We start from the raw sequence: 24,825 nt of genomic DNA on the forward strand, positions 1-24,825 counted from the left end.
GAAAAGTCCTCTTCAATACACAATCTGATAATGTAGTTCACACAAATAGGGTCCTGTCTAATCCTAATCACCACACTCCATAGGCTGAAGGTATTTAGATTAATTATGAGTTGAGTGATGGTCTGAGCAGAAGATATAATTTGCAATAATGACTAGCGCTCATTATCTCTCCTCCATTCAGGTCCTGAACTCTGGGAAAATCATTATGTGGTGGAAATCAGAATGAAGGGGCACTCTTTAAACCCAAAGCCTCCAGGTCTCGTTTGCTAATAAAATTCACAGAGGTCACCGCCGCGGAAAAGCTCGGTGGCCGTCTCGAAAATGTCAATGAAGACGGGGCTATTCTCACTGTCTGCCACCAATCAAAAACGCTCTCGCTGTGAGGGTTCGGCTGTTAATGCGAACATTCGTGGCCTCCGCTCAATTTCCCAGAACTTTCCCCGTGTCCTTTGAAACACGAAAGGCGACTGATAAAATAACACTGAATACGTTCCGGGCTCTCCATATGAAGGGGCCTGGCAGGTTCCTTTGACGGTGTCAAACAGATTCACCCGAAACCATCCATCACGCACAACACATTCCAGCCCCGTCGCTGCAGTCAGGTGGAACAACTGACCCTTATTATGTTCCCTGGCAGCATCCATTGTTGCAGCACGTCAATCAACGGCCATTTTTAATGGCTTAATATGTCTTCTTAATATGCAGCGCACACGACTGGGGCTCCACTGCAGTAAATGGATCATATAATGGCTCGTTTGCCTGATGCAAACCCATTACACAACCAATATTGCCCGTGTGAGTCACCTAGCTGCATCATTAGGCTAAAACAGAAGCACTGATGTTAAAAAGTCCTGTGTGCCGAAGTGCGATGGCCGCCGTCATGCTCACCCCCCACAAACATCCAACACTGAGGGTCCGTCGAGGCCGAGAATAGATACACGAATCGATCAGACGTCATCATTTTGCTGTTATGTCTCGTCCCCTAATCATATAATGGAGTTTCTCCTTAACCTCAGCTCCCCGCCAACATTTTTCAAGGTCTGGTTTCACACAAAGTTGTGAATGGCTCAAAAGCAATTAGCTTATTTTCACAACACGCTGCCACTCCCTCATCGGCAAATCCCATCTTTTGCTGATGTGATTTAAATTCTGATTAAATTTCTCCCGTCCTTCACGTCGCTCCGCGTTCGAGCGGCCGGACCCCCGTCTCGCGTCTCCACAACACCGGTTGTCCAGGTAGGGCTTTGAGGGGCTTTGTCAATTCATTAGCTTCTCACCACGGTAGGAAAGGTGAACAGTTTGTCCTTTAAAGCGATCTGGGTAATCCATATGCAGCAGCGGAGGAAGGCACGAACCCGCCTGCGCTCAAGAGTGAGCTGAATTTGCATGAACGCATTATGAAGGAAGATCACAATTACCCAATGAAAACCTTCATTCTGCCAGTTCTTCACTATTGTCTAGGTGACACTACTGTACCAACCACGGGCACAAAACAAAACCCACTTGCAACAGTGGGACAAAAACAATCAATTTCTCTCAACATATTTAGAGCAGACACTAGGAATAAAACAATAAGTCATTTAGGCTGAGCTGCATATTCCATTGTACCGAGCATAATATAAAATCCTAATTAATCTTAGAGGGCTGACTTCCTCCTCCTCCTCCTCTTGCTATTATTCCCCAGAATGAGTCTCATGGGAGACTCGCCCACCGCTGGCACCACCCATCACCACCAGAGAGGAGAGGAGGCCGTCCGGGGCTCCCTGGAGCCGGCATCTGGACACCACACGGTGCTGGAGAGGCCGGGATGACAGAGAGCGGCCCGGGAAGGGATCCATCACTTTTAAGACGCGGTATAAACGTCTTTTTATTTCTCATCAAATAACACGCATCAAAGCCGGCGCTCCGTTCCCGCGGAAACGAGTCCAGGGCCGCTCACCAGGGCTGAAAGCGCGTCGTTTGCGCCGAGATGGTTTTATTATCGTCGTCCGAGACAGATGAGGCTTTCTGATAATAACAGGAGCGACGGCGGCAGCTCGGGGAGAGGGAACTCACTGGGGAGCACCCGAGCAGACACGCGGGGAGCCCAGAAGTGGGCCGAGCCACCCTAAAGGAAGCGAAGCATGCAATCAGAGCTGCACACAGGGATAAACAAGGCTACACTCCGTCCAGACGTAGCAATTAGGCAGGGAGCACCCAGATCATGGTAAACAAGCAGGAGCTCCAGGCCCCGCGCGTCACCGCCGTGCGACCAGAGCCTTGTTTTTCTTGCGTCCCATTTTGCCTCCTTCCATTTCGGTCCTCGTATTTACACGCCTGGATGGAACCGGGCCAGTCGGGTCTTTGAGGATGAAGGCGCGTCCTCGGCAGGCCCACATCAAACTCCGCTCGCGGTCCCTAATGAGTGCATTCTCCGCACTCATCCCACCGATGCGGCGTCTTAATTCGGCGCGTCCGCTATTGATTTCACGAGTCTTCGACGCGTTTTGGAGCGCGGCTAACGGACAACACGCAGCGTTCAGGTGTGTCAGGAATACTCTTAACTTCTAAGGAAATTAAATCATTGCATAATGACCGTGGCGCTATATCATTATAAAGGCGTCTACTTTGGGCTTTTAATGTTGGAGGATATATATATTTAATATCACATCACAGTTACTCATCTGATTCAAGTTCAGCCTCACATAAACAACACCACAGCTTCTCACTGTGCTAATGTGCCTGGCTTCAGTTCATTGAGGTTTTTGGGCACTTGTTTATGCACAGCTCTGTTTAGGTCCCTCTACAACACGACCAGAAGCCCAACCCTGACCCCAGCCCCCCCACATACAGTTACCCTGAAGAGCAGAATGCTTAAAATAATAAATGCTTGTGTACATCCAATTCCAGAGTTGCATGAGCTAGTTTCGCTTTCTGCTCGGGGACGAGTTTCTATTCCATTTTCCTCCCAGAAGACCAGGTAGGATAACAGTCTGTTCTGTGAGTATGATGAGGTCGCTTTGTGAAGATTCATAAGTACAGGTTGAGAGTGAGACACCAATCAGAGGTGCGATAGCTTTTACACCAGTGCCTTTCGCCTAAATGCATTTCTACCCATCAGGCTCCTCTCCGCTGGCCCTAAAACAATTTCCGCCATGGAGCGCGCTGCGTCTCACATCCCTTTCAGCGGGGTCAAAGAGGAGAGATTATGATTTTGTGCAGCAGGTCGAGTGCAACGTGTTAATTACGCACAATTCATGATGCGCGGGGCGAAACAAGCTTATCTGAAGTGCACTCGGGCGAGGACGCACAATCAGGGACACCTCTCCACCAGACATGGGATTTTAATCGGCCGTGCTAAATTTAGGCCGCGCGCAAGGTGTTAATTTGTAGGTCAGGCTTTTCCGGATTTCACTGTAACCTTTGCTCAGCCGCTATTTGTCTCAGCATTAATAAATTGCGTTGGAAACACGTAGACGCTTCACCCGCACATAGAAAGTCACTCCTCAACACATGAGCCTGTAAACACAAACAGGTCTGGTCACTGGATGCTTAAAATTAGTGAGGGCCTGCTAATTAATTCTCCCCCTGTCACTGGGGGGAGGGAGGGGGGCAGCGCAATCTATCTGCCTTTGTGAGATTGTGCGTCAGATAGGAGAGGAAAACAATATCCATTAGATGCAACGCCACCTGTGTTACAACACGAAAGGAATTCATTCTATTAGTCGCTGGTCCTGAGGTGCCTCCTGCTCAGTGGTGGTATCTCTGCGTTTCAAATCAAATGAGAGGCGATCAATGGAACATTAAAGAGACAAATTGTGTGCGGCAGACACAGAATGCAGGGAAGGCATTTAATGAATTTCAATATGTGGCTGATGGAGAGACTTCTTTAATTAAAAGCGATCTGAGCATTTTCATATCACATGTCGCTTTTGTCTGGGCTCGCGCGACCGTCCCCAAAGATCCCGTGGAGCTTCACCTCTGGAAGATTTACTGCTGCAGCGTTAAACAGGAGCGCGTGAACACACAGGCTGGAATCAGTACTTATTCATCTGTGGCAACCAGGTGCTTCGCAGTTTTACAGCCCATGTCAATCATAGTCAGACTTACAGACAAATCAGGAAAGCATCTAAATCATCAACAAAAAAATTTCATTCAGTGCAATAAAAATAAAAAGCTACACATGCGACTGCGTGCTCTGAATACTGCTGTGCATCAGCCACTGGAGCCAAAGAATATTTACCTTATTATATTATATTTTTCAAGGATAACACTTAACTCGTGAAGGATGTCATGGGCAGCTCATCTCCCATGTACTGCACTTGATTCTAATCTTTTCCCCCTAAATGTGTCCTTTGAGAAGAAATATTCGTTTGACCTTACGTTAATTAGCTCACGTCTCAAGTCAAACGTTTAAACTGCACAAGTAGTGTTTTTCAATAGCTGATAAAGTGCGAGATGCTTCATCCTATTAAGAGAATCATACTCCTTAGTGTAAAAGAGTTTGTTTTTTTTTTGCTGGATATAATGAAGCTCCTCCAGCAGAAAGGAGCGCCGGGCCCGCAGACTCGTGGAAGGATGATAGAGACGGAAGCGTCCTTACCTGAGGGCATCCACGGATCTGATGACACTTTCTCTCTGGTATTGGCCTGCTCCCAGTCAAGGTCATCGTCTCTGCCTTGACTGTATCCGCACGCCGCCAGCGGCTTCTCAAAGTCACAATCGCCTGTGACAAAAAAAAAAAAAAGAAAATTAAGGGAAATTTATATGGTTACACTTTTTCCATTAACTGGCTCCTCAAATGAATGAATATATAAATGAAATTCTCTTTTTCTTCCCCCGGTGGTATTCATAATGCGAAACACCAGACAATGAGATGCATTTAAGTGAGACAGAGTGAAGGATTACTGTAGCAGGCGAGGCACAACATACATTACCATCATTAGCAGCACGGCAGTCCAATTTCACAATGACAAGTATGAAGTGTCCAAACTCCATCATCGTTAAGCATTATGTTCCCAAACTGCACCGCCATCAGGGATAAATTGATTTATTTTCCTTGCCGGCCACAGAACTTTGCTGTTCATGCACCCTTACTGCACAGAGCCGCTCTAATCCTTTTTACAAGCTGCTTGCAAAATGACAGCAAGCAGCTATTAGGGCCAGGCTTCAAGCAGGCTTGGCGTGTGATCGATTAATACAAATACCCCCTTTATTCCTCGCACCTTAAAGGCCACACAGAATGTGAGAGTTGAGCTTTTTTTCTCCCCCCCAAAGTGCTTTTCAATCCACTCATAAATCTATGAGAAAGGCATGTCAGAACAATATGTGGTTGGAAAGGAGTAAAAAATGAGATGTAAAGGCTTCTCCACCGGCGAAGGTCGTTCTCCAAACATGATACTGCCTCACATTCATGATCACTGTGAGGCTTCGTTGTCGGGAGCCGACGTCGGCGCATCGTCGTTCCGGTCCAATTTGCAAATGTGAAAATGTTTGCCTGCACGTTCGCGTTGCTAATAAGTTTCTAAACACAGATGACGTGCGAGGTTTTATTGCCGGCGGGACTGTCCCCCGAGCCAGAATCTGTGTCAGGCCAAAGCCGATAGCTCATCTCTTACAAGCTCCCTCTGACATTCTGCTGCATAAAGGCTACTAGCTGAGGGTTTTGTTTTCCCATTTATCTCTGCGGTGACATTTACAGTACACGTGCAAATGAGTAGCCGAATGAGGAGAACACAGGATAATTAATATCCGGCTCCATAGGGCAACTGCTAATGATGCATTTGCTGCTTTGTCTGCATTTTGGGGGGGGTTACAGGTAAAAAGGTTGAGGAATCCATCGGCTGCCATGGGAAACACATCACCAGAGCAACTAGTTGGATGAATAGTGAACCGTGCAACTGTAACTAGAGTAGACAGATTTCTATTATCCACAATTAAAGGAGTTTTATTTCACCTCTATTCAGTCTTAATATTGTAATGAATATTGTCCCGTCCTGTCAGACCACGTGGCCTCAACTGTTTACTCAGACTTCATTCCTCATATGTTTCCATTGTGCTAAGCCACCTCACAGCAGACACATATGGCCGGCAACCTTTCTGAGCCATTCTGTGCAAAATCCCCCCATGAATCACGATCCAAGTCGTCCTTAAATAAATCTCGGTGGGAGCGGTTTAGTGGCCACCAGTCGGAAAGCAGTGGTCGTCCACCTCCCTGCAGCGACGGAGCGAAGCCACTTCATGCTCAGTCGCCGTCCTCTCTAGATAAACAAATCTGCCCGCGATGCCAAAACGCAACTTGGAGAACGCGAACATGAGCGTCTGGCTGCAGAGTCGCAGGGACTGGCTCCGTTCCATCAATATTTTGACTCGATAGTTCCAAGATGCTCGCCCCCTGCGCCGCCCACCTCCCTCCCGCAGAGCGGCGCCGCTCAAACAAAGCCAGAGAGGTGGCTTCTATTGGTGTTTGATATTCAAATCGATGGCACTGGCGAGCGGCGCCATGCGTTCAGAGTCAGCGGGCGGCGCGAGGGGAAGGAGGACGTTTGGAACTTTGAAGAGGGAAGGCGCCATCAAAAAGATTATGCATAAAGCAGAGACCATTTCCTGCTTAATTTTAAAACAGTTAATTTTTTTAAATGTCATCTCAGTATTTAATAATAAATCAGGAAAATGAAAGGGGTGAGGCCTCGGTTTGAAACTTCATCCCCTTCAAAGGCGTCATTAACAGCTCGGCTCTATTAACGATTCTCTTGTTGCTCGCTTGATTTGAATACAAAAGACATTAAGGAGCAAAAACACTTCACTTTCAATTTCATATATATATTTTCAGATGGAACAAGGAGCAGATTAACAAGAAATAGCACAGCTCATATCACGAAGATGGTGCTGCACTAGTCCTCACTGACTATAGACACTGACCAAATTGATAGACATCACCACACAGTGACAATTAAGAGACTTTCAGTTAATTACATTTAGATACTGAATAAGAATGTATGTTGTTACTAAAGCAAATTTCTTTGCATAGTCTCTTGGTTCTGATTGATTATTTATTAGGAAGCTGGACCTGCAGGTGGGACAAGTCCATCCACAGTATTGAGACACCACCCACATTCACTGCTTTAGCGACCATTAACGCTAACGGGTGTGAACAAGCAATGAATCAATTAGCCTCCGTTTGATAGTTAAACAAAGCTATCGGCTAATTCCCCAATAATGGCTGCAGCTCGGTATGGTTCAGCCGTAGACGTGACCTCTCCTGCAGGCAACGTTCTGGCGTCTCGTTCTGCAGGATTTACATGCTCCCAGTCAAAAACTATACGTATCAACCTCTCACATGTTGCGTGCCATCATTACAAATAGCTGCTGCTGAGTGCAGGGATTGCACACATGCATGCAGATGAACACATCAATCAATAGCATCATAACAGTCCCGCTCTCGGTGGGAGGTTTATATCGCTGCCAGTGTGTGGCACCAGCCCCATATAATCAGTCCCGACAGCTGCTGGAATAGATATCCCAACGAGGGGCTGCCAACTCTCTGAAGGAGATTTAACTTTCAATAAAAGCTAGTATGAGGTGTGGGTAGACCGGGAGTACAGATGAATGTGCTCCACCCTGTCAACATTCCCCTTTCAAGAGAAGCAGGCAGCTTGAAGCTAAAAAGGTGGCCCTGGATATGTCATGAAACAATTTATTCCGAGTAAGAACACACAATGGTCTTTATATTCTCACGCAGAGTGCATTTCAAAGAAATCTATCCATCTTTTCCTGGACTGAGCCAGAGGCCAGAATCAATATCTCAACCCCTCAATGCTGGAGCCAATTTCTCCTAAAGATTTTCAAGTCAGACTTAAAAGGCCTTTTGTTATTGCACCTGTAACAAAAGTAAACTTTCAGTATTAAAAGCTGCGTGTGTGGAAGTCTGCCGCTGTAGATGAGTGCTGTGCTCCGAGGACTGAATGACGGAGCCGGCCGTCCAAGGGGGAGGAGGGGTGTGGAACAAGCATGCGGTGGTGGGTTTTTGTACGAGTTTAAAATGCAGCACCTTGGCGAGTTCGGAAGTGACTTTGCTTTCGTTGTTTTCTGTTTGCAAGGTGACATTTTCAAAGCTTTTTTTGCCTCAGATGAGTGTTTTTCCTAATTTCTAACACTGGAACCGCGCATTCCTCAGCTTCCAACACAACAACGCTGGCAGAAAGTGTCTGGTCCTTCACTTTCTGAATGGCTTCAGCATTTTAAAAATGAATAGATTGGAAAATGTTGAGTCGATAGACAGCAGCCTCATTAGCATAGCTTAGCTTAGCATAAACGATGGAATCAGAGGCAGCGAATGTCTAGAAATATTGAGTTATTTATTTAATGCATATAAAACTAAAGAAGAGTTATCGCTCCTTTAATTATCGGTCATATTCCACCCAGCAATGAGCAAGTGGGAACTGGAGCTTTCATGGCATCTGACAGACAATCGTCTAGCAGAAAGCGAGCCGCCTTCCAGCATCACCACTGCCTCAGTCCCAGTGGCAGATATCATTGCTGCAAGACCTCCTTAGCCCCGCTGCCAATTCTGCAATTACCAGCCTTCCAACCTGTTCTGTCTGGCGAGGAAATCGCAGGTCTGCTCTTCGCTGCAATCTGCCTCAATGTCTGCACTTGTTTTAACAAACATCTTGTCTGCCGGCGTCCCCGCAGACTGAAACCACAAGGCAATCTCGGGTAATTTAAAACCAATGTCGACTATCTCTCTCCACCGTGGCCAGTTTAGAGCTTCAAAATCCTGCAGCTAAGCCCCTTAGGGACTGATAGGCCTTTTCACTCTGGCCCTATTTCACTTATCTATTGGCAGCTCCTGCCAAGTCCTATCTGTGAACTGAATTGCATGTACACATACTATCTGTGTGGGGACTTTGAACTGTGGGAAGGGATTCCGACAATCAATCCCAATATCATTATCAATCACATCTTGCTGTTGCCCCCATTGATTAGAGGGGAAATAAAGAAGTTGGAGAGCAGATCTCCACTGATAATGTGCCTGGCTGAGCCATGCACTTGTCAGCAGCATTTTCCGAAACAACTTTGACGAAGCAAATCCAGTGAAACAACACGTTGAACGTCGTATTTTTAAAGACAAACCTGAATGTCGGGCGCGTGCGATTATTGTTTTTTTTCGGATTTAAGGTACGACGAGCCAACTCGTTATTTTAAACCCCCTGTGGCACTATGTTTAGTTCAGAACCGTCTCATTATAAAACAATGTTTGCCTTCCCAGGGTCTTTTTTTGTCCTGTCAACCAAGTATCAACTTGATGAACGTACTTTGCATCAGGAGTATAACATGGATCCCGATCAAATCGCCCTTGTGCACAGTTAGACGTACATTGAGGATGACAGGCAGCCTTCTCCTTAGATATGCTAAATTCTGACAGATGATTTTCCAGCTATGTACACCAGCGCGGGGTCTGACGTTCTCTTCCACTGCGCCTGTCAAGAACTCCCAGTAAATGACTTCAAATCCATCTCCATTCTGTACAACCTGCCAGGCACCAATTAAGATGAATGTGGAATTCATAGACAGGGAAGATCCTTATTGTGGCGGTTTCTGGGAGATAAAAACGAGAACTTCAGCGCTGCCTGCGCAGAAACACCTCGTGATAAATATTGGGCTAATTTGTCCACGCGGAATCGCCACTTTTCATTAGGGTTCAGGTGCATCATGTAGTTCAGAGGCTCGTTTACACTAAAAAGCTCCCACATCAATGGCAGCAGACTGAGCGCAACCCGCTGGGCTCCGTGTTTGTTTGGGTTTGGCCTCCGCGCATCCCGACCCTGCACCGACAGCAGCGAGGCTGCCTAGCGACGGCCTCTCCTCTTGTTAGCGGCAGTCGCGTCTTTATCCGCGCTGAGGGCTCCATTCCACCTGCAGAGACGCGCGACGCGGCCGTTTCCTTTTCGACTTCACGCCTGTTGATGCCGAGCGGCTGGAGGAAGGCGAGCTCGTGCGGCTCGGCGGTCTCTGGCGTTCAACGCGCCGCCAGAACCGAAGCGGCGGCTGAGCATGAAAGGCGCTCTATTAAAAACACTGTTTATTAGTTGCTAAGTTCATACGGCACTGAGCGCCACGCACATTTTGAGGCTGCGTTTACTTGTCAGAGATCCTCAATGAAAACCAAAGAAGTGTCCCACTGGTTCTGATTAAATGAAAACTGTGCTGCGGAATCAAGTCGGGAAGTGAATTAACCCTCTGAATTAATTCACGACGTGGTTTCAGCTCAGTATTGTTGGACTGGATATTACTACTTCCTCCAGGTTGGCTTTACATTTGATGGACTGAGATTCAATCAATGAAGTGCGGTATGAGACGGGAGTAAATCCACAGATTTCCAGCGGGAAACAGATCCACACCTGAAGAGAAGAAAGACCAGGAGCTCGGCCTGTGAGCTCAGGCTCACTTCAATACAGAAAAACATCCACATCCCACAGTGACCCATCATAGTGAAACCCTGCAATCCTCCCAAAAGCTGCTAAGTCAACAAACCTTTGAATTCTGCCTGAACAGTGCAAGAAACAGGGGGAATGAAATGCTAATGTCAGTATTAGCAGCTCCCCTCCTTATTCTCAGAGTTTCCCGGAGTCTAATTTGTCAAACATGCAAGTAACAATACCAGAAATTAGCCCAAAGGGGGATTTCCTCCAGAGCAGAGAATGATTATGTTTGATCATGGAGTAAACAAGAACATTAACATGCTTTGTTAGTTTTCCAGAGCTGGAACAAATGCTTGTTTTTATGTGTGGAGGAGAGAATAATTCAAGGTTGAATGTCAAAGAATTAGGAAATCGCTGAAGCTAATTAAAAATGCAGAAGAATAGAAGAAAGGTGGAATCAATCCCTCCTGAGAAGAAGCAAAAAAAATAATATTAATCCAGGCCATGAAGGGAGGCAGTCGCATTCAGGCAGAATTACAGGCTTGATGAAATATCATTACTGTGCTTTTGTGTCATGACACATCATCAGTCAGTGAGTTTAATCCCCGGCCACACACAGCCAGGAGCAGACAGAGCGGGCGGAAGGTGGAAGGGAGCACGGGTCAGAGGTCACGATGCGGATCTGAGCGCTGCCTTGACGGGTGGAGTTAAAGAGATTCCAATCCCGACGGGGGCTTATTTTTTTTCATTCGCCTGTTTTCAAAGTGCCGTCTTAGGGTCTTCACCTGCACACTTCAAACGCGCTCAGGCCCTTTGTTTCTCTGCTGGAGCCCCAGAAATCAGCTGCCTGAAAGAGGGCTCGATCCTCGCGGGCCGGCGCGGACGCGATGGTGCATTCGAGGCCCCGTTCTCCCCGACCCGCTACGTGCGCCGCTGCGCTCAGCAACAGCAGAGTCTGCAGCCAATCCCCCCAAAGCGTGACCCAGTCCAACACGTTCCACGGAGCCAACCTGCCTTTGGTGTGATAATGACACGCGCCAAGCAGCGAGGGACAGAACACCCCGAGATAAACTGGACTTTTTATTGATTCCAGTGTCCTCCTATGAAAACTTTCCACATCACAGAGGCGCCGCTGGCGTTTTCTCCTCCGGTCTTGTTCTGAGTCATCAGTCTGCAGGAGAATATTACAATCACGCTGCCGTAGCTGAATGATCGCCAGCATTAGTCCAGAGCACACAAACCTCCACAGCACAGCACCCTGATCCCCTCTCACTGTGCAGCTTCCTTGTTCCCCCATTAACAGTGTGACAAACGCTTGTGTAAAGTCGCCGGCCAAGCGCATTTCACAGACGGAGGAGGTAATTTACACCCGGGGACGGGTCGGTTAAGATCAGTAGCACAGACGGAGCCAAGATCACCTGATGGGTTTAGTGCAAAACCAGCAGAGATGGAGCGAAACAGGCAGGAGATCAGGTTTACATCCAGAAGAGCCTCAACATTAGCACGGCTCAGACACTGGAGCCGACGGAGGCTCGGCCCGAGTTTGGACCACGACACCCATAAAACCTGGGCCCATTCAAACAAAAGACATAAGAACAAGGAGCAACAAACGCCTGAATGCCTCCACACAACAGAGTCACCCAGTAACTAAAAAGGCCACGTGAGAAGGTCGTATGAGCAGCAAAGAGAGCGAAGGCTGTTCTGATTTCATAGCAGAAGCTAAGAGGAGTTCACCTTAAAATAGTCTAATGGCATGTATTTAAGGGCTGCGTTACCAACACAGACTTAAACTTTAAAAGCATCAGTCAGGCAACAAAGAGGTTTAAAAATAAACCTAACAAGCACTTCCTTCTTCTGGGTTTGGTCAGAACAAGCTCTGAATGATCTATAGCTTCCTTACATATCTGGAAGAAATGAAGGCAGCTTCAAGAGACGTGTGTGTGACGAGGAGGAGTCAGGCTCCACGCATTATGAACACACACAGCCCAGTATCCATAGCTACACACTGCAAACACTGGAGGTGCTTAGCACTTAGAATAAAGGTTGTGTTAGTCATCAGTCACTCTGTAGTGTCTGTTTGAAATGTCACTGGTGTAATTCAGCCAACGCACTTATTTTCCCCAAACAGCGAGCAGACCTCTGTACCGACAGACAACAACAGCCTCAGTGAGGGCTTGTCATCATGGACCTTCACATTTCCTCCTGCGGGTTTTCATTAGGATATCGGCATCTGTCAGTCTGATCCTTCCGGTTTTCCTAAAAGTGTCATCATCGGAATGGCCCCATAAGGTCACGGTACTCCAAATACTCCAACGTTGGAGGTAAATGTCGAATCCAGTCAAACATCACTCTGAGCCCGTCTGCTCTGCTTGACCACCCCACAGGCTCTGCAGGCCTATATTGGTTTGGCCGGAGGAGCTAAATCAATCAGAAAACAAGGAGAGCTGCCAAAGCCTTTTTCCACATCCCGACGCTGCCTCGCTCGCTGCCATGTTCCCGTTATTTTGACATGGTCTCAGAAATGTCACGGACATCAACGGGGACGGCAGCGAACGCTGCGGGGCTGAGCGGCTGTCACGAGTTTGAGCTGGAGACGCCTGAAAAAGCTGGAGAGTGGAGATAAAAGATGAATAATTATTTAATGACACACGCGAGAGAAAAAAATGTCTCGCTGACTCATTTATGTCAAGAGCAATAATAACCAGAAAAGTTTCTTTTTATATATTATCTCCAGCACCAGGTTCGCTCGTGCTTATATGAAACGCTGCTAATCCAGAAAAGTTAAAGAAACTGCAGAACACAGAAGTAGGTGCAGGAGAGGATGGAGACCAAAGGTTCTCGCCTCAGAGCTGCAGTCAATGACCCACAGAAATAAAACCAAAGAGCTGGGAGGCAGTGGCCCCAGTTTCTCACTCGCTCCACACCGGCCTGTGCACAGGAAGTGGGGCATCAATCAGAAAGTCTGAACGTATCCAATGGTACAAAACAGCATGAAAGCGCTGGTAATCTGATTTTGGAAATATCACACAATTATTAAAAAAAAAAATCGGATGCTTATTTCAGAGAGAGGAAAGCAGCGACGTTGGAGCCGAGGTCCAAACCAGCGCCGAGGCCCGACACCTTAATGAGGCACTTCAGTGGTTTCCACCCATCTGTGGAGCAGCAGTCGCCCGTCCCCGGCTTTCATCTGATTTCATGCAGTTTGGAACACGTCCAGCACAATTTGACACAGTATTGCTAATGATACATACTGTAAGAAAAACAAAAACAGCTCAGCGGTTGAGAAAAAAAAACAAAAAAAACATGGTACAGATGGTACTACTGCGTACTTTTAGGTAGATGGTAGTGGTGATAATGAGCAGATGGCCAGAGTGAGACCCAAAGATTAGAAACCGATGCTTCCACATTCCCATGCTTCTGTTTTTAACAATGATTCGTCTCTGCTCGCGTGGAAACTGGAGGAACACCGGGAAGTTCTCTCAGAGAGCTTTTCCAGCATCACCGCGTGCAGCCTGCGTCCATATGGCAGCTAGAGCCAACGCCGGCACCCAGATGTTAAAGCGAAAGTGTTGCACCGCGACCATCTGCGGCGCTGACCCGACACCGCGAGGGGTGAAGCGGCGAAAGCGTCTTCATTTGCATCTCCGGCAATTAAATCTGCACTTATTCAAATACACACGTGGGGAAAAAAAGGAAAAAAAACGTTTAACGAACGCTCCGGCACCTGAGATCAAGCAGCCGCACAAACACAATGAGGCGGGAAGCGGCGGAGGCCGTTACACGTCCAGACGCTTTGACGTGACAGACGTGAGGACCCGCCTCCTCGTGACGCTCACGCCTTCGTTCCCTAACGATGACGGGCAGAAGTTGCAAAGTAAGCGTTACATTCAGCACTGCATCACTTTTGTGGATCGTGCCTTCGGCTCCTAATGAAAGCTATGCGTGAGGCTCGTCACACACACTCACACACACACATTTCATTAACCTGGAGTTCATCCATTATTGCTGCTGGTGTGGAGGAAGAGCGGGAGCCTGGCGTATAATTGCGTTATTGGGGTTGCAGGGCTGTGGTTAATTACTGGCTGAGAACACACAGGCACTTAGACATCGGGCTGATGGAACCGACCACAATAGCTTGTGACAAGAGCTGTCCTCTCCGGAGCTTCAGGAGGAGACGCGATAGCGCAGTGATTCATGACTCAGAACAGGATCACATCATCTCCGTAGCACGGAAGACGACGCGGGGACGACGGCACCGGGGTCCGACCGGGCGCCGAAGCAGCACGACGTCACGTGTAGAACCGTTCTAATCCGCGTGCATGCATGCAGTCACCTGGCTGCAGGCCACGCAGACATTAAGCTCTTATTTCAGCTAATCTCATTACGGCAGGATTCGATACCCTGCAAACCGGGTCCTGTAACTCCCAGAATATTCCTGCTAACATGCGGCGTCCCCTCGGTTTACCGGCAGCAAATAAGAAATAAGGTGGGCCTCGGATTCTTTGTCGCTAATGCAGCTCCGTTTCAGAAAAAGGCAGTGGAACCACAACGAAGCAGGAAGTAATAAATGAAAAAAATAAAAAATAAAAAGGGAAATAATGTTTAGAGAGAAAGGCCAGACATCACCAGACGTTCTCTGATTAAGAAGAATTATAAGTAAAGGAACCGGCTCTGTGCTCAGGAGGCTTGGCTTTACTCTGACATGGTTTCAGTCTATTCACACAGAAACAGTGCGACATGAGCAGAGCTCATCCCGCGACTGAAGCGGGGAGGAGACACTGGAACCTGGCAACCCTCAACTCCCCACCGCCGCGGCGCTCGACTACGCGGCTCCAGGAAACGCTTTGGACGGCGGCACATTTCTTCACGATCAAAGCTTCACAAAAGGAAGAAAAGGAGCGCGCGGCCGAGACTTATCCTCATGAATCTCCGGCAGGTTGTTTGGCTCCTTTATCCTGCTGTCGGCAGCTTGTCTGATTCTTATAAAACCCAGCCTTTCGCTCGGGTCTCATTGAATTGGCTGGAGATACGGCATCTTCTTCACTCCGTGTCCTTGAGAAACAAATTTCAGGAGCAGCGCATTCTAAGTTTGGGTGATTTGATTTTTTTTTTTTCCTTTACATGAAGGAGACATAAATGAAAAGCGCAGACGTCTGTCTGTCTGTCAGGTTGACTAGTTTATTTTCTTCCAGCCATTTTATCTCTCACTTCACATGCTGCTCAGTGTCCAATTCATCCACGACGCAGGCTTCTCCTTGGCAGCAGCGATCACTTTCAACAACAGTCCCCGCGAATCAGCGCGACGTGTCACAGCGGCCTGGTGACAACCAACGACTACCAATGCATTCGGGCAGGCGGCCAGCGCCACTGGGCTGGGAACAGCTGGGGGGAGGCGGGGGAGGGACGCATGCTGCACGAGACAGAGGTTTATCTCACCAGCGGCAGCATCAAAATCTCATATCGCATCCCTTCAGTCAACAAAGTCGCTTACACATCACGCGTCAAGAGATGAAATCAATCTGCGGCGAGAGGCCGACTCTGATACTGTATGTCTGGAGGCCGGCGGAGGCGGGAGTCACAGTCAAACATCACCGCTGCGAGGGGTGAGACGCGGGGGTCGTCTGATGCATCCACCGCTCGGACCCCCTGCTCGTCTCCCCCGACGGCTCAAGGTCACAGGCGCCGGCGGAGCTTTACTCTGCGTACGTGTATTTAGACATAAGGATTGAGACGAAGGCACAGCATCCCCATAAATAAACACTAATTGGTAGCTAATTTTCTTAGTTCTTGCCTGGTTGCTTTATTGCCTCTGGGCTGCTATGAATTATTCATCCAAGTGGCAAAACAGCTTCATGTCGAACCCTACGAGGCAGCGCATTCATTATGCCATCATGCCGAGTAATTCCAGGCACTGACGGCTGGTATTAGAATAATATGCATATTGGGTATTCTTCTTTTCCCTTCCTGGGGCATTGGCAGGCGGTAATAGCGCTTCCGTTGGCAGGCACTGAGAGGGATGCAACGCCCCTCGTGGCAGACACAACCCCCTTGTTTTGACAGAGGATGGAGGCGAGGTGGGGGGGGGGGGGTGGGGGGGGCAAGTGTTTCGGCTCTGCCCGCTCGGCGTGTGTGGTCGCGCCGCCGCTAGCGGGGAGGCGCTAGGTTAGCGCGTTAGCGTGTTAGCGCGTCAGCCTGCGGGGCCCGCGCCGCGGCTCCGCCGACGGAAAGGCACCTGGCCCGCGGGGAGCTCATCAGGATCAGCACCGGGGGAGGAGGGGAAGGAGGGGGGAGGAGGAAGCAAAGCCAGGCGTCCGTCTTCCCCGGCGCTGCCCGTCTTTGCGCATCTGTCTCCGCGGCGGAAACGAGTCGCCTCCGGAGGCCGACGCCGCGTCCTCGGGCCCCGGAAACGTCAGCGTGAGCGGAATGCGAGGGGATTGTTGATGTCCCAAGGTGGTGGAACACCAAGCACACAGATGCTTTATATATAAAGAACATATTTACTGTGTGTGTGAACTACTGTCCAGGTCCTTCACTAATGCGAGCTCAGGATCCCAGTCCTGCTCTAACGCTCTCTGCCCAATTTGCCACTGTTTTGTTGGCACTTGTTCAGCCTCCGAGCAATAAAACGCGATCTGTCTAATAGAGTGTGCCTGTTTGGAGGAATTATCGGTGTTTTCCTCATTATACCGAGTGTCAAACTGTGTGCTGCCAGATATTAGGAGGCATTAACATCACGCACGGCCGCTGGAGTGGAATTCAGCCTCAACCCGAACCAGGAGCTCATTTACATGACGCGCACTTCAAGACGGCAGGCGAGCCGGGCCCGGGTCCGGCGACTGTCAGACCCGTCTCCACCTAAAGCCAGTGCGTCCTCGCTCGCGTTCACGGATCACTTGCGGTGCGTTCAAGGACGGCGCTCTGCAGCCCGAGAATAAAGTAACGAGAACGAGACTTTACAGCCGAGGAGCTGTTCCTAGACAAATAGAGCAAAGCAGCTGCAAAGGGAGCTTTATTAAACATGTTAAGCAAAACTCAACATATTCCCAAGTAAATTGAAGAGATGTTTAAAAACTTATTAACAGTCAAAGGATAATAACCCTCCTGGAATAAGGGATTGACAGAATGGGAGCAACCCAGGCGAAACATTAATTAAGCTCAAAGTTTGAGCATTCCTCTGCAGCAGCCGGCAGATTGTCTGGCGCCCGGTCCAGCCTCACCAGCACCAGGGGCCGACCCGGGGCCCGGCGCCGGCGCCTCTGACCACCGTTAGAGAAGCATCAGAGCTGGAAGATCCAAACGGTTCAGGTGACTCAATCCTCAATCCCCCCCCCCCCCCTCCCGCTCTCTGAGGGCAAATCTGACAAACCGTGACAGAAAGTCACACGCAGGTGGAGAGCAAGTGTAATGAAAAACCCAGAGAGGTGTCATAAATCCAGAGGAAGACACCAAAGGTACATTTTCAAAGAAAATGTCAACTCCTCCTCCAGGAGGATAAGCCTCTACGCCTCGCTCCATGCGTACGAGTGCATTAGTATGAGATAAGGTGCGCACATCCGAGGGCGTCCTATTTAATTTCTGAAAAATAACCTTTCACAAGTGTTCAGGCTGAACCTGCACCTCGTCGGCCACTTACGACGATTAGAATGAAATCTCAAAAATTGTCTTTCGTCCACAATTGGAGATAATAGTCCAATGAGCGCGCAAAACAATGTGACCCCCTCCGCTGACCCTCTTTGTGGCAGGGAAATTGCCTCTAATGACACGCTGCTGCTGCTGCGGCGGCGGCGGCGCATTAAAAAAAGATTTCTGTTGCAGCCGCGCCAATCGACACATCCTGAGAATTCTCCACGCGCCATGAACGCTGGATGCGCTCTGTAGAGGAGGGACGGGGGGGAGAAGTGTTATGCCCACAGCAATAATCTTGCATCACTCACTGGGATCATACTGCAGCACCTTTATGCAACAGGACAACTCGACGGATGTCGAATTCAATTCTTAGGACGGAACAACCTACATATCAGAGCGCGGCGTTCGGGGGTGGAAGTGTCTTTAAACGCACCGCTTGGACGTAAGAAATTAGGAGGGCTGCCGTCAAAGTAAAACACGTAATTATCTCGGAGAAAATTAAGGCGCGCGAATGCATTAACAGAAATTAATAGGACTAATTCTAATCTTTTTCGAGTCAGGTGCTCCTGGAAAAGCCGGCCAGTCTTTGGGGATTTCTTCAATTAAAAGTGTGACACTAAGGCTCCGACCTGGTTATTATAAACCTCACCCCACCTTCGCTTCATCTCCCAGTCAAAAAGCACATATTTTCCTGTTGTCACTGCTGAGGCAGCCCCTAATTACAGCTCATACATAATCTTTTATGGAAATGTTTTCGCCTTCTTTGATCTCTCCATGTAGTCGAGGACAGCCAGATCACAGACTTGGGCTAGATCTGTCACTGGAGTCAGAAGGAGAGAAGCCGAGTGGAAGGAAATGTGATTTGTTGTGATGTTTGTGAGCCCACGAGCACAGAGGATGTTTGATCAGGTCGTTACACTGGGTGGGTCTAAGACAACAAGGTCAAATCTCCAGGATCCTTCATCCCCATCCTCTGGGACAAACCAGTTCAGCATCAGTTGTGGGTCTGAACACTTGAACGGGCTCTGGAATCATGTCTCCAGCTGCAATGCAGTTCCTTAACCTAATGAAACGCCGGCTATAAGTTCGAGTACGTCGTTCTTCATAATGAACTTTTAAATGGCTTACATGAGTCTGAATTTCTGTGACAGATAATGATCGGTGCTGGGGATAAACGAGGGAGTAGCAGCCATCAGTAACAGCGCGCGAGCAACTCGCACCGCCTCTCGTTTGCCATTAGTCCAACAGTGGAGCAGGTCCCTGTGGCCGTGGGGGGGGGGGAATGACAGAGAGAGGCCGCAGCACATTACTCCACCTAGCAGCAGAGAAAGGTCAGGTCTGACACAGGAAGGAGCCCCAGGCTTTGGTGGCTGAAGCCCGGGTCCAGGCAGGAAGAGCTAGAGGGAACCTGAGGAAGCAGCGCCCGGCGTTCATGTGTGCCCACCGCTAGCACCGCGCACGGCATGATGGGAGATGCTCACCCTCAACACTGCATTGCAGCAGATTCTGCATCGCGGTGTCACAGCGAGATCGGTGGATTAATTAGGACATGGCGTCTGGAGGCGGACGTTGCTGCTTCCATTGTATGGAGGAAACGGCGGCGCACGGAGCTTCCGGGGCCGTGCTTTGCATTTGCAGGCGCTCCTCCTGCCTGTGAGCTCCACTGTCAATGAACATGACAGGTTTAATTCAGCCGTGCGAGGGCCGGAGCCGCCGGCGCCGCTCGCCCGGCCCGCCTCGTTACCGGCGCTCGTTCCCTCGTTCCCCCGCGGCCACGGCGTCACCAATTAGCCAGAGCCCAGGTTTCATTAAGGCGGCGCTACTGCTGCACGACTCCTCCTGCCACATCACCGGTAATGAGTCTGAGCCGTGGTCCAGTACCTGACACGCAGCGACGAGGGAGGACCAGCACACACACACGCACAGAGTACCAACCACCCACACACACACACACACACACACACACACGCACGCACGCACGCACAGAGTACCAACCACACACACACACACGCACGCACGCACAGAGTACCAACCACACACACACACACACACCCACACACACACGCACGCACAGAGTACCAACCACACACACACACACACACACACACACACACACACACACATGCACGCACAGAGTACCAACCACACACACACACACACGCACGCACGCACAGAGTACCAACCACACACACACACACACACACACACACACACACACACACACACAGTACCAACCACACACACACACACGCACGCACGCACAGAGTACCAACCACACACACACACACACACACACACACACACAGAGTACCAACCACACACACACACACACACACGCACGCACAGAGTACCAACCACACACACACACACACACACACACACACACACACACACACACACACACACACACACACACACACACACACACACACACACACACACACACACAGAGTATCAACCACACACACACATCCAGAGTAACAACCGGGCAGCGTGTCAACATCGGAGCGTCTTTTGTTAAGATAATTATAGAAATGAAGGCTGAATGATGAAACGAACAGCGATGGGGAGACGAGACGAACATTCAACGCGCTCATCTCCGACTAAAGTCAGGGCAGCTGCGCGAATCATCACGCATGAAACCATGACATAAGAAGAAGAATACGGCAGCCGGCTGCAAGAAACATGTTAAACTTCATTAGCAGCACCGTTGATTTGGGGCTAAATGGACCTTTAACATGCATGAAACCCAGAGAAGTTCATCTGGACATTAGAAGCATAAGCTGGTGGAGATAAACAGTGAGTTAAGGCACTGCGAAGCATCTACATCCTCCGCCTCATGGAGCGACGCCAGGCCGAAGCAGGAAGCCGCTCTGACGCACACGTGCTGCTGAACGTCGGACCCGCGGGTCGTTCCTCGTCGGACCGATCCAACACGAGCTCGTCTCTGAACTTTCATACGACAGCATCGTCTGAAAATAAAAAAGGCACTCGCATCCGAGTCAGCCCGCAGCTTCAGCGCCTGCTAATGATATTCACGTGAAAAAAAAAACACCCGCTCCCATTGTGTTCACAGGACAATTTGTAGCTGTCAGAGGCAGCGGGCGGACGGCGCCGCTGCTTTTTAATCCAAAGCAGCGGTTTCACGTTTCAGCTTCTCCAACTCGTCTCATGCTGTTTGTCACGATATGTGAAGCCGCATTAATTACTCCTCCTGCAGAAGACGCGCGGAACCCGAGCCCGTCCTCCGCCCGGCGGCGCTATCATTACACTCCACTTGTCAGATTTACACCGGTTTGTTTATTCGGAGGCGCATTATTCCAAAAACATGTGTTTTCAACTTCCTCTGCGTCCGCGGCGCGAGGCTGCACCCACGCTGCCGGTGACGCCCGCGCCCTGCAATTTCTCCAGCGCCGCCAACTCTGATTACAGGGTGGAAGTCGCGCGTCGGCTTTCGCAGTCATTGTTCAGCGTCCGCTCGGTCGCTCACGCGGCCCCTGCAGCTGCGCGCGGCCCAAACGGACCCATGCTCCTCCGTCGTGGACCCAGCAGCACCAGCACGTTCCCCTCGGAGACGCAGCCGACTTTATATATACTTATATATATATATATATTTATATACAGATATAAAGTTTGCCACTCTTGGAATAAACCTAGAGACACGATGAAAAAGGACTATTTCTCTGAATTCAATTCTAAAATAAGTCCTAATTCCGAGAACCAGAGTCAGTTCCCACATTAAAGTCAGCGCTGAGTATTCTTTACTTTGGCCCCAACCCTCCGTCATAAAAAGCAGCACTGGATCATCTGATAATTTCATCCCCACCGGCCGTTTGGAGTTCGGGGTCACAACGAGGTCGCCCACATTATCATCGCTCCTCTCTGTGTCGAGAGCAGAGGGAGAACAGAGCGTCTCCTCTACAACATCGTTCCCACCGTCTTTCTCCCCCCTCCTCCCCCCCCCGGAGCGGACCACCTTGTGCGGAGGCAGTAATGCCATTAAAACTCCCCGCCGGGAATCGGTCACGCCGGCGTCTGAGCTCGGGGCCGACGCAGGAGAGGCCCGTTTTGGGAAGCGGCTCGGCCCGAGGAGGTCGGAGGGCTGTTTACAGAACAACGGCCTCCTATCAGCCGCCGCGCTCCCCCGAGGAGCCTCCGGCGCCACCGGATAACGGCGCCGATAATCAGGTGATCAGGTGCGTTCCGCGTTGGGAGGAGATGAGGATGAGGACGTGCCGTCAGCGGTCGGATCACGCGCTACGAGACCGAGGCCAACGTCGCGCACGGGAACGGCTTCATTATTGAGCGCTTGCAGTCGATAGGCTGAGCCCAGGCAGCTTTTAGCGCGAGGGCCCGATGCATTAATGACTGCATGACGCGTGCTAATGTGACGGCAGCAGATTCAGACTGACAGTAATGGAGGATTTCGCCCCTGGTTATACTCACAAGGCCCGGAGAGGGGAGGGGGGGGGGGGCACCTGCCTCCTGCCTGAGCCCTGACAGAAGCCTAATAAATAACACCAGACAAGGTGAACCCGCCCCCCTCCCCCCTCCCACCGCCACCAGGCGTGTGAGGAGCAGGAGCCCGACAGATGTTTGGCATCAGCCACCGCCGTCTCCTCGCGAGTCGGCAAACGTGGCCCGTTCAGTGCCTCCGGACCCGGCGACGGTGGAGGTTCTGATCAGATCCCTGATCGGGTCAAAATGAGCCCCTGTGTTGTAGGCCACAGCAAGTTCTGAGGGAAGCCGAGTCAACACTGGTGCCGGTTCCGCTCGCTCACTCACTCACTCACTCACTCACTCACTCACTCACTCACTCACTCACTCCACCATCAATAACAATTGGGACCCTCGGAGCATTAATTAGTGCATTTCTCCTGGACTCTCTGAACCACCTACGACGACTGCACACTCCTGTAAACACGCTCGGCTGCATAGTAAGTTGTTATTTTCCTCGTTTTTAGACACGGTGACGAGATCACAGAATTGTTGGAGCATGCTGAACACACACAAACACCCCCCCCCACACACACACACACACACAGACTCTCTCTTCATTAGCCAGCCCCTGTGCCGGCCTGTGTACGATTCATTAGCTTTTATCCTCTTCATTTGAAGAAGGAGCTGTGTATAATTAGAGCATCTCTGTTTGTCCAGCATCCTTCACACAGTCACATCTCAAGGCCAATTATCATTCTGTTGCAGAGCTCCCAGATAACGTAGCCGCAGCCGCCGCCTCCGGAATGAACTTCAAACTATTACTGCCTCTCAAGAATGTAAATAAAATCACTTGCAAATCAGCAGCTAATGATTGAATGTGGAGTGGCACTCCAGGGATATGAAGATGATAAACCACACGGCTCCAAGATCTCGCTCACTTCCAGCAATTACCCGGCTCCCAGACGAGCGGCGGCGGCCGGGAGGCGCTCGGACACTTTGGCTGCGGCGCGAGACGCGAGCTTTCATCTCGCAGCGACTCGGGGCGAGTCGCTTAAACACAGTCATTTTAAAGTGAGCGCGGCTGGAACCCAGAGGGTTTCTCCTGGTCACACGCTGGAAGGTTCCCGACCGGCCCAGTCTATCGTCTGGCCCAGGCCGTACGTCATGTGCTTCACTCGCAGTAGTAAAAGGTCAAACTCGAGGCAGCGATGCACAGACAGAGAGAGTCCGAAGGCAAATCTGACACGATGGCACACGTCAAAAAAAGGATCCATCACTGCTGCTTCTAGAGATTTATAAGATTTCCTAGAGATGAAGTGTTTTCTAAAGCAGTTTACTGAATAAAGCGAGATGCAAAACTGCCTCCAAGGCCATTTTACATATAGAGAAGGGCTTCTCCAATGAAAGGACGCGGCCCAGAGTTGGTGCCTGACTATTAGAAGGGCTACGGTTCCGTCTCCTCATCTTCACTGGCTCAAACGCCGACAAATTAGAGCCGACAGTCAAGAATTTAACCTGCTACTACGATTTTGATCTAATTTGATGGCGTTTCCCTACGTTTCCACAGACCAGATGCCGGCTGAAGGACACGTTCCGCTCTGATCTGATGAGTCCGATGAGGACGGAAGGACGGTCGGCGCTCCTGGAGCGGCTCTCACGCCTGGAAACACAATGTTGATCTTTAATTCTGAGATGCTGACATTAGATTCTGACCTTTGCTGCGGACGCTGCAAACATCTAATTTTAATTTGAACCGTGGGCGTGAAAATATCTTGAGGAGGTTTCTTATAGCTCATGTTTGGACACGACGCAGCATATAAGCGATTTGGGAACGCGACAGCAGCGACTCCACGTTTGCGTGTTGGAGACCTGTCAGTCACGTCAACTCCAAAGTCCACGAAGCAGCACTTAATCTTTGCAGGTCTGGTTTTTTAACGTGTCCAACAGCCATGATCAGTCTGGAGACAGCTCCTCTGACAAACAGCAGACGTTTCTGCAGGAAGTCACACATGTACCCACGGTGTTTGAACAGCTCCAGTAAATCCATGTGTTTCCACCGCCTTCATTATCATCATAATAAAAGTGTCTGAAAAGCAAAGTTGCAGAAGAATGTAGACACCTCACTTTCCGCTTTGTACTATCATCAATCACCACAAAGCTTTTTTTTTTCCTCCTCTCCTCCAACGTTGGTTGAAGCAATCGTGTTAAAAAAAAAAAAAAAATCACATGCATATTTAATTTCATTCTCCACTGGCTCACACAAAGGAAACTGCCACCCTTCGGGACACCTTTCAGAAAACTCTCTATTAAATCTGAGTCAGCTGGAGGGGAAGAAAAAATAAAAAAGAAACATTTA

At 49.6% G+C, this 24,825-nt stretch overlaps 1 protein-coding gene across 9 annotated transcripts in view; it reads right to left on the minus strand.

Annotated features, from left to right (window-relative positions):
- The window catches only part of LOC114843946 (receptor-type tyrosine-protein phosphatase mu-like), a 101,918-nt gene that overhangs the window by 74,408 nt on the left and 2,685 nt on the right, over positions 1-24,825 (minus strand). For all 9 annotated transcript variants that reach the window (XM_055503686.1, XM_055503685.1, XM_029130845.3 and 6 more), the window contains exon 2: positions 4,583-4,705. In XM_055503686.1, coding sequence (XP_055359661.1) covers positions 4,583-4,705 — 123 coding nt within the window. The remainder of the gene's footprint in view (positions 1-4,582; positions 4,706-24,825) is intronic.

This window comes from Betta splendens, chromosome 17, assembly GCF_900634795.4.
Source record: "Betta splendens chromosome 17, fBetSpl5.4, whole genome shotgun sequence".
Lineage (NCBI taxonomy): Eukaryota > Metazoa > Chordata > Actinopteri > Anabantiformes > Osphronemidae > Betta > Betta splendens.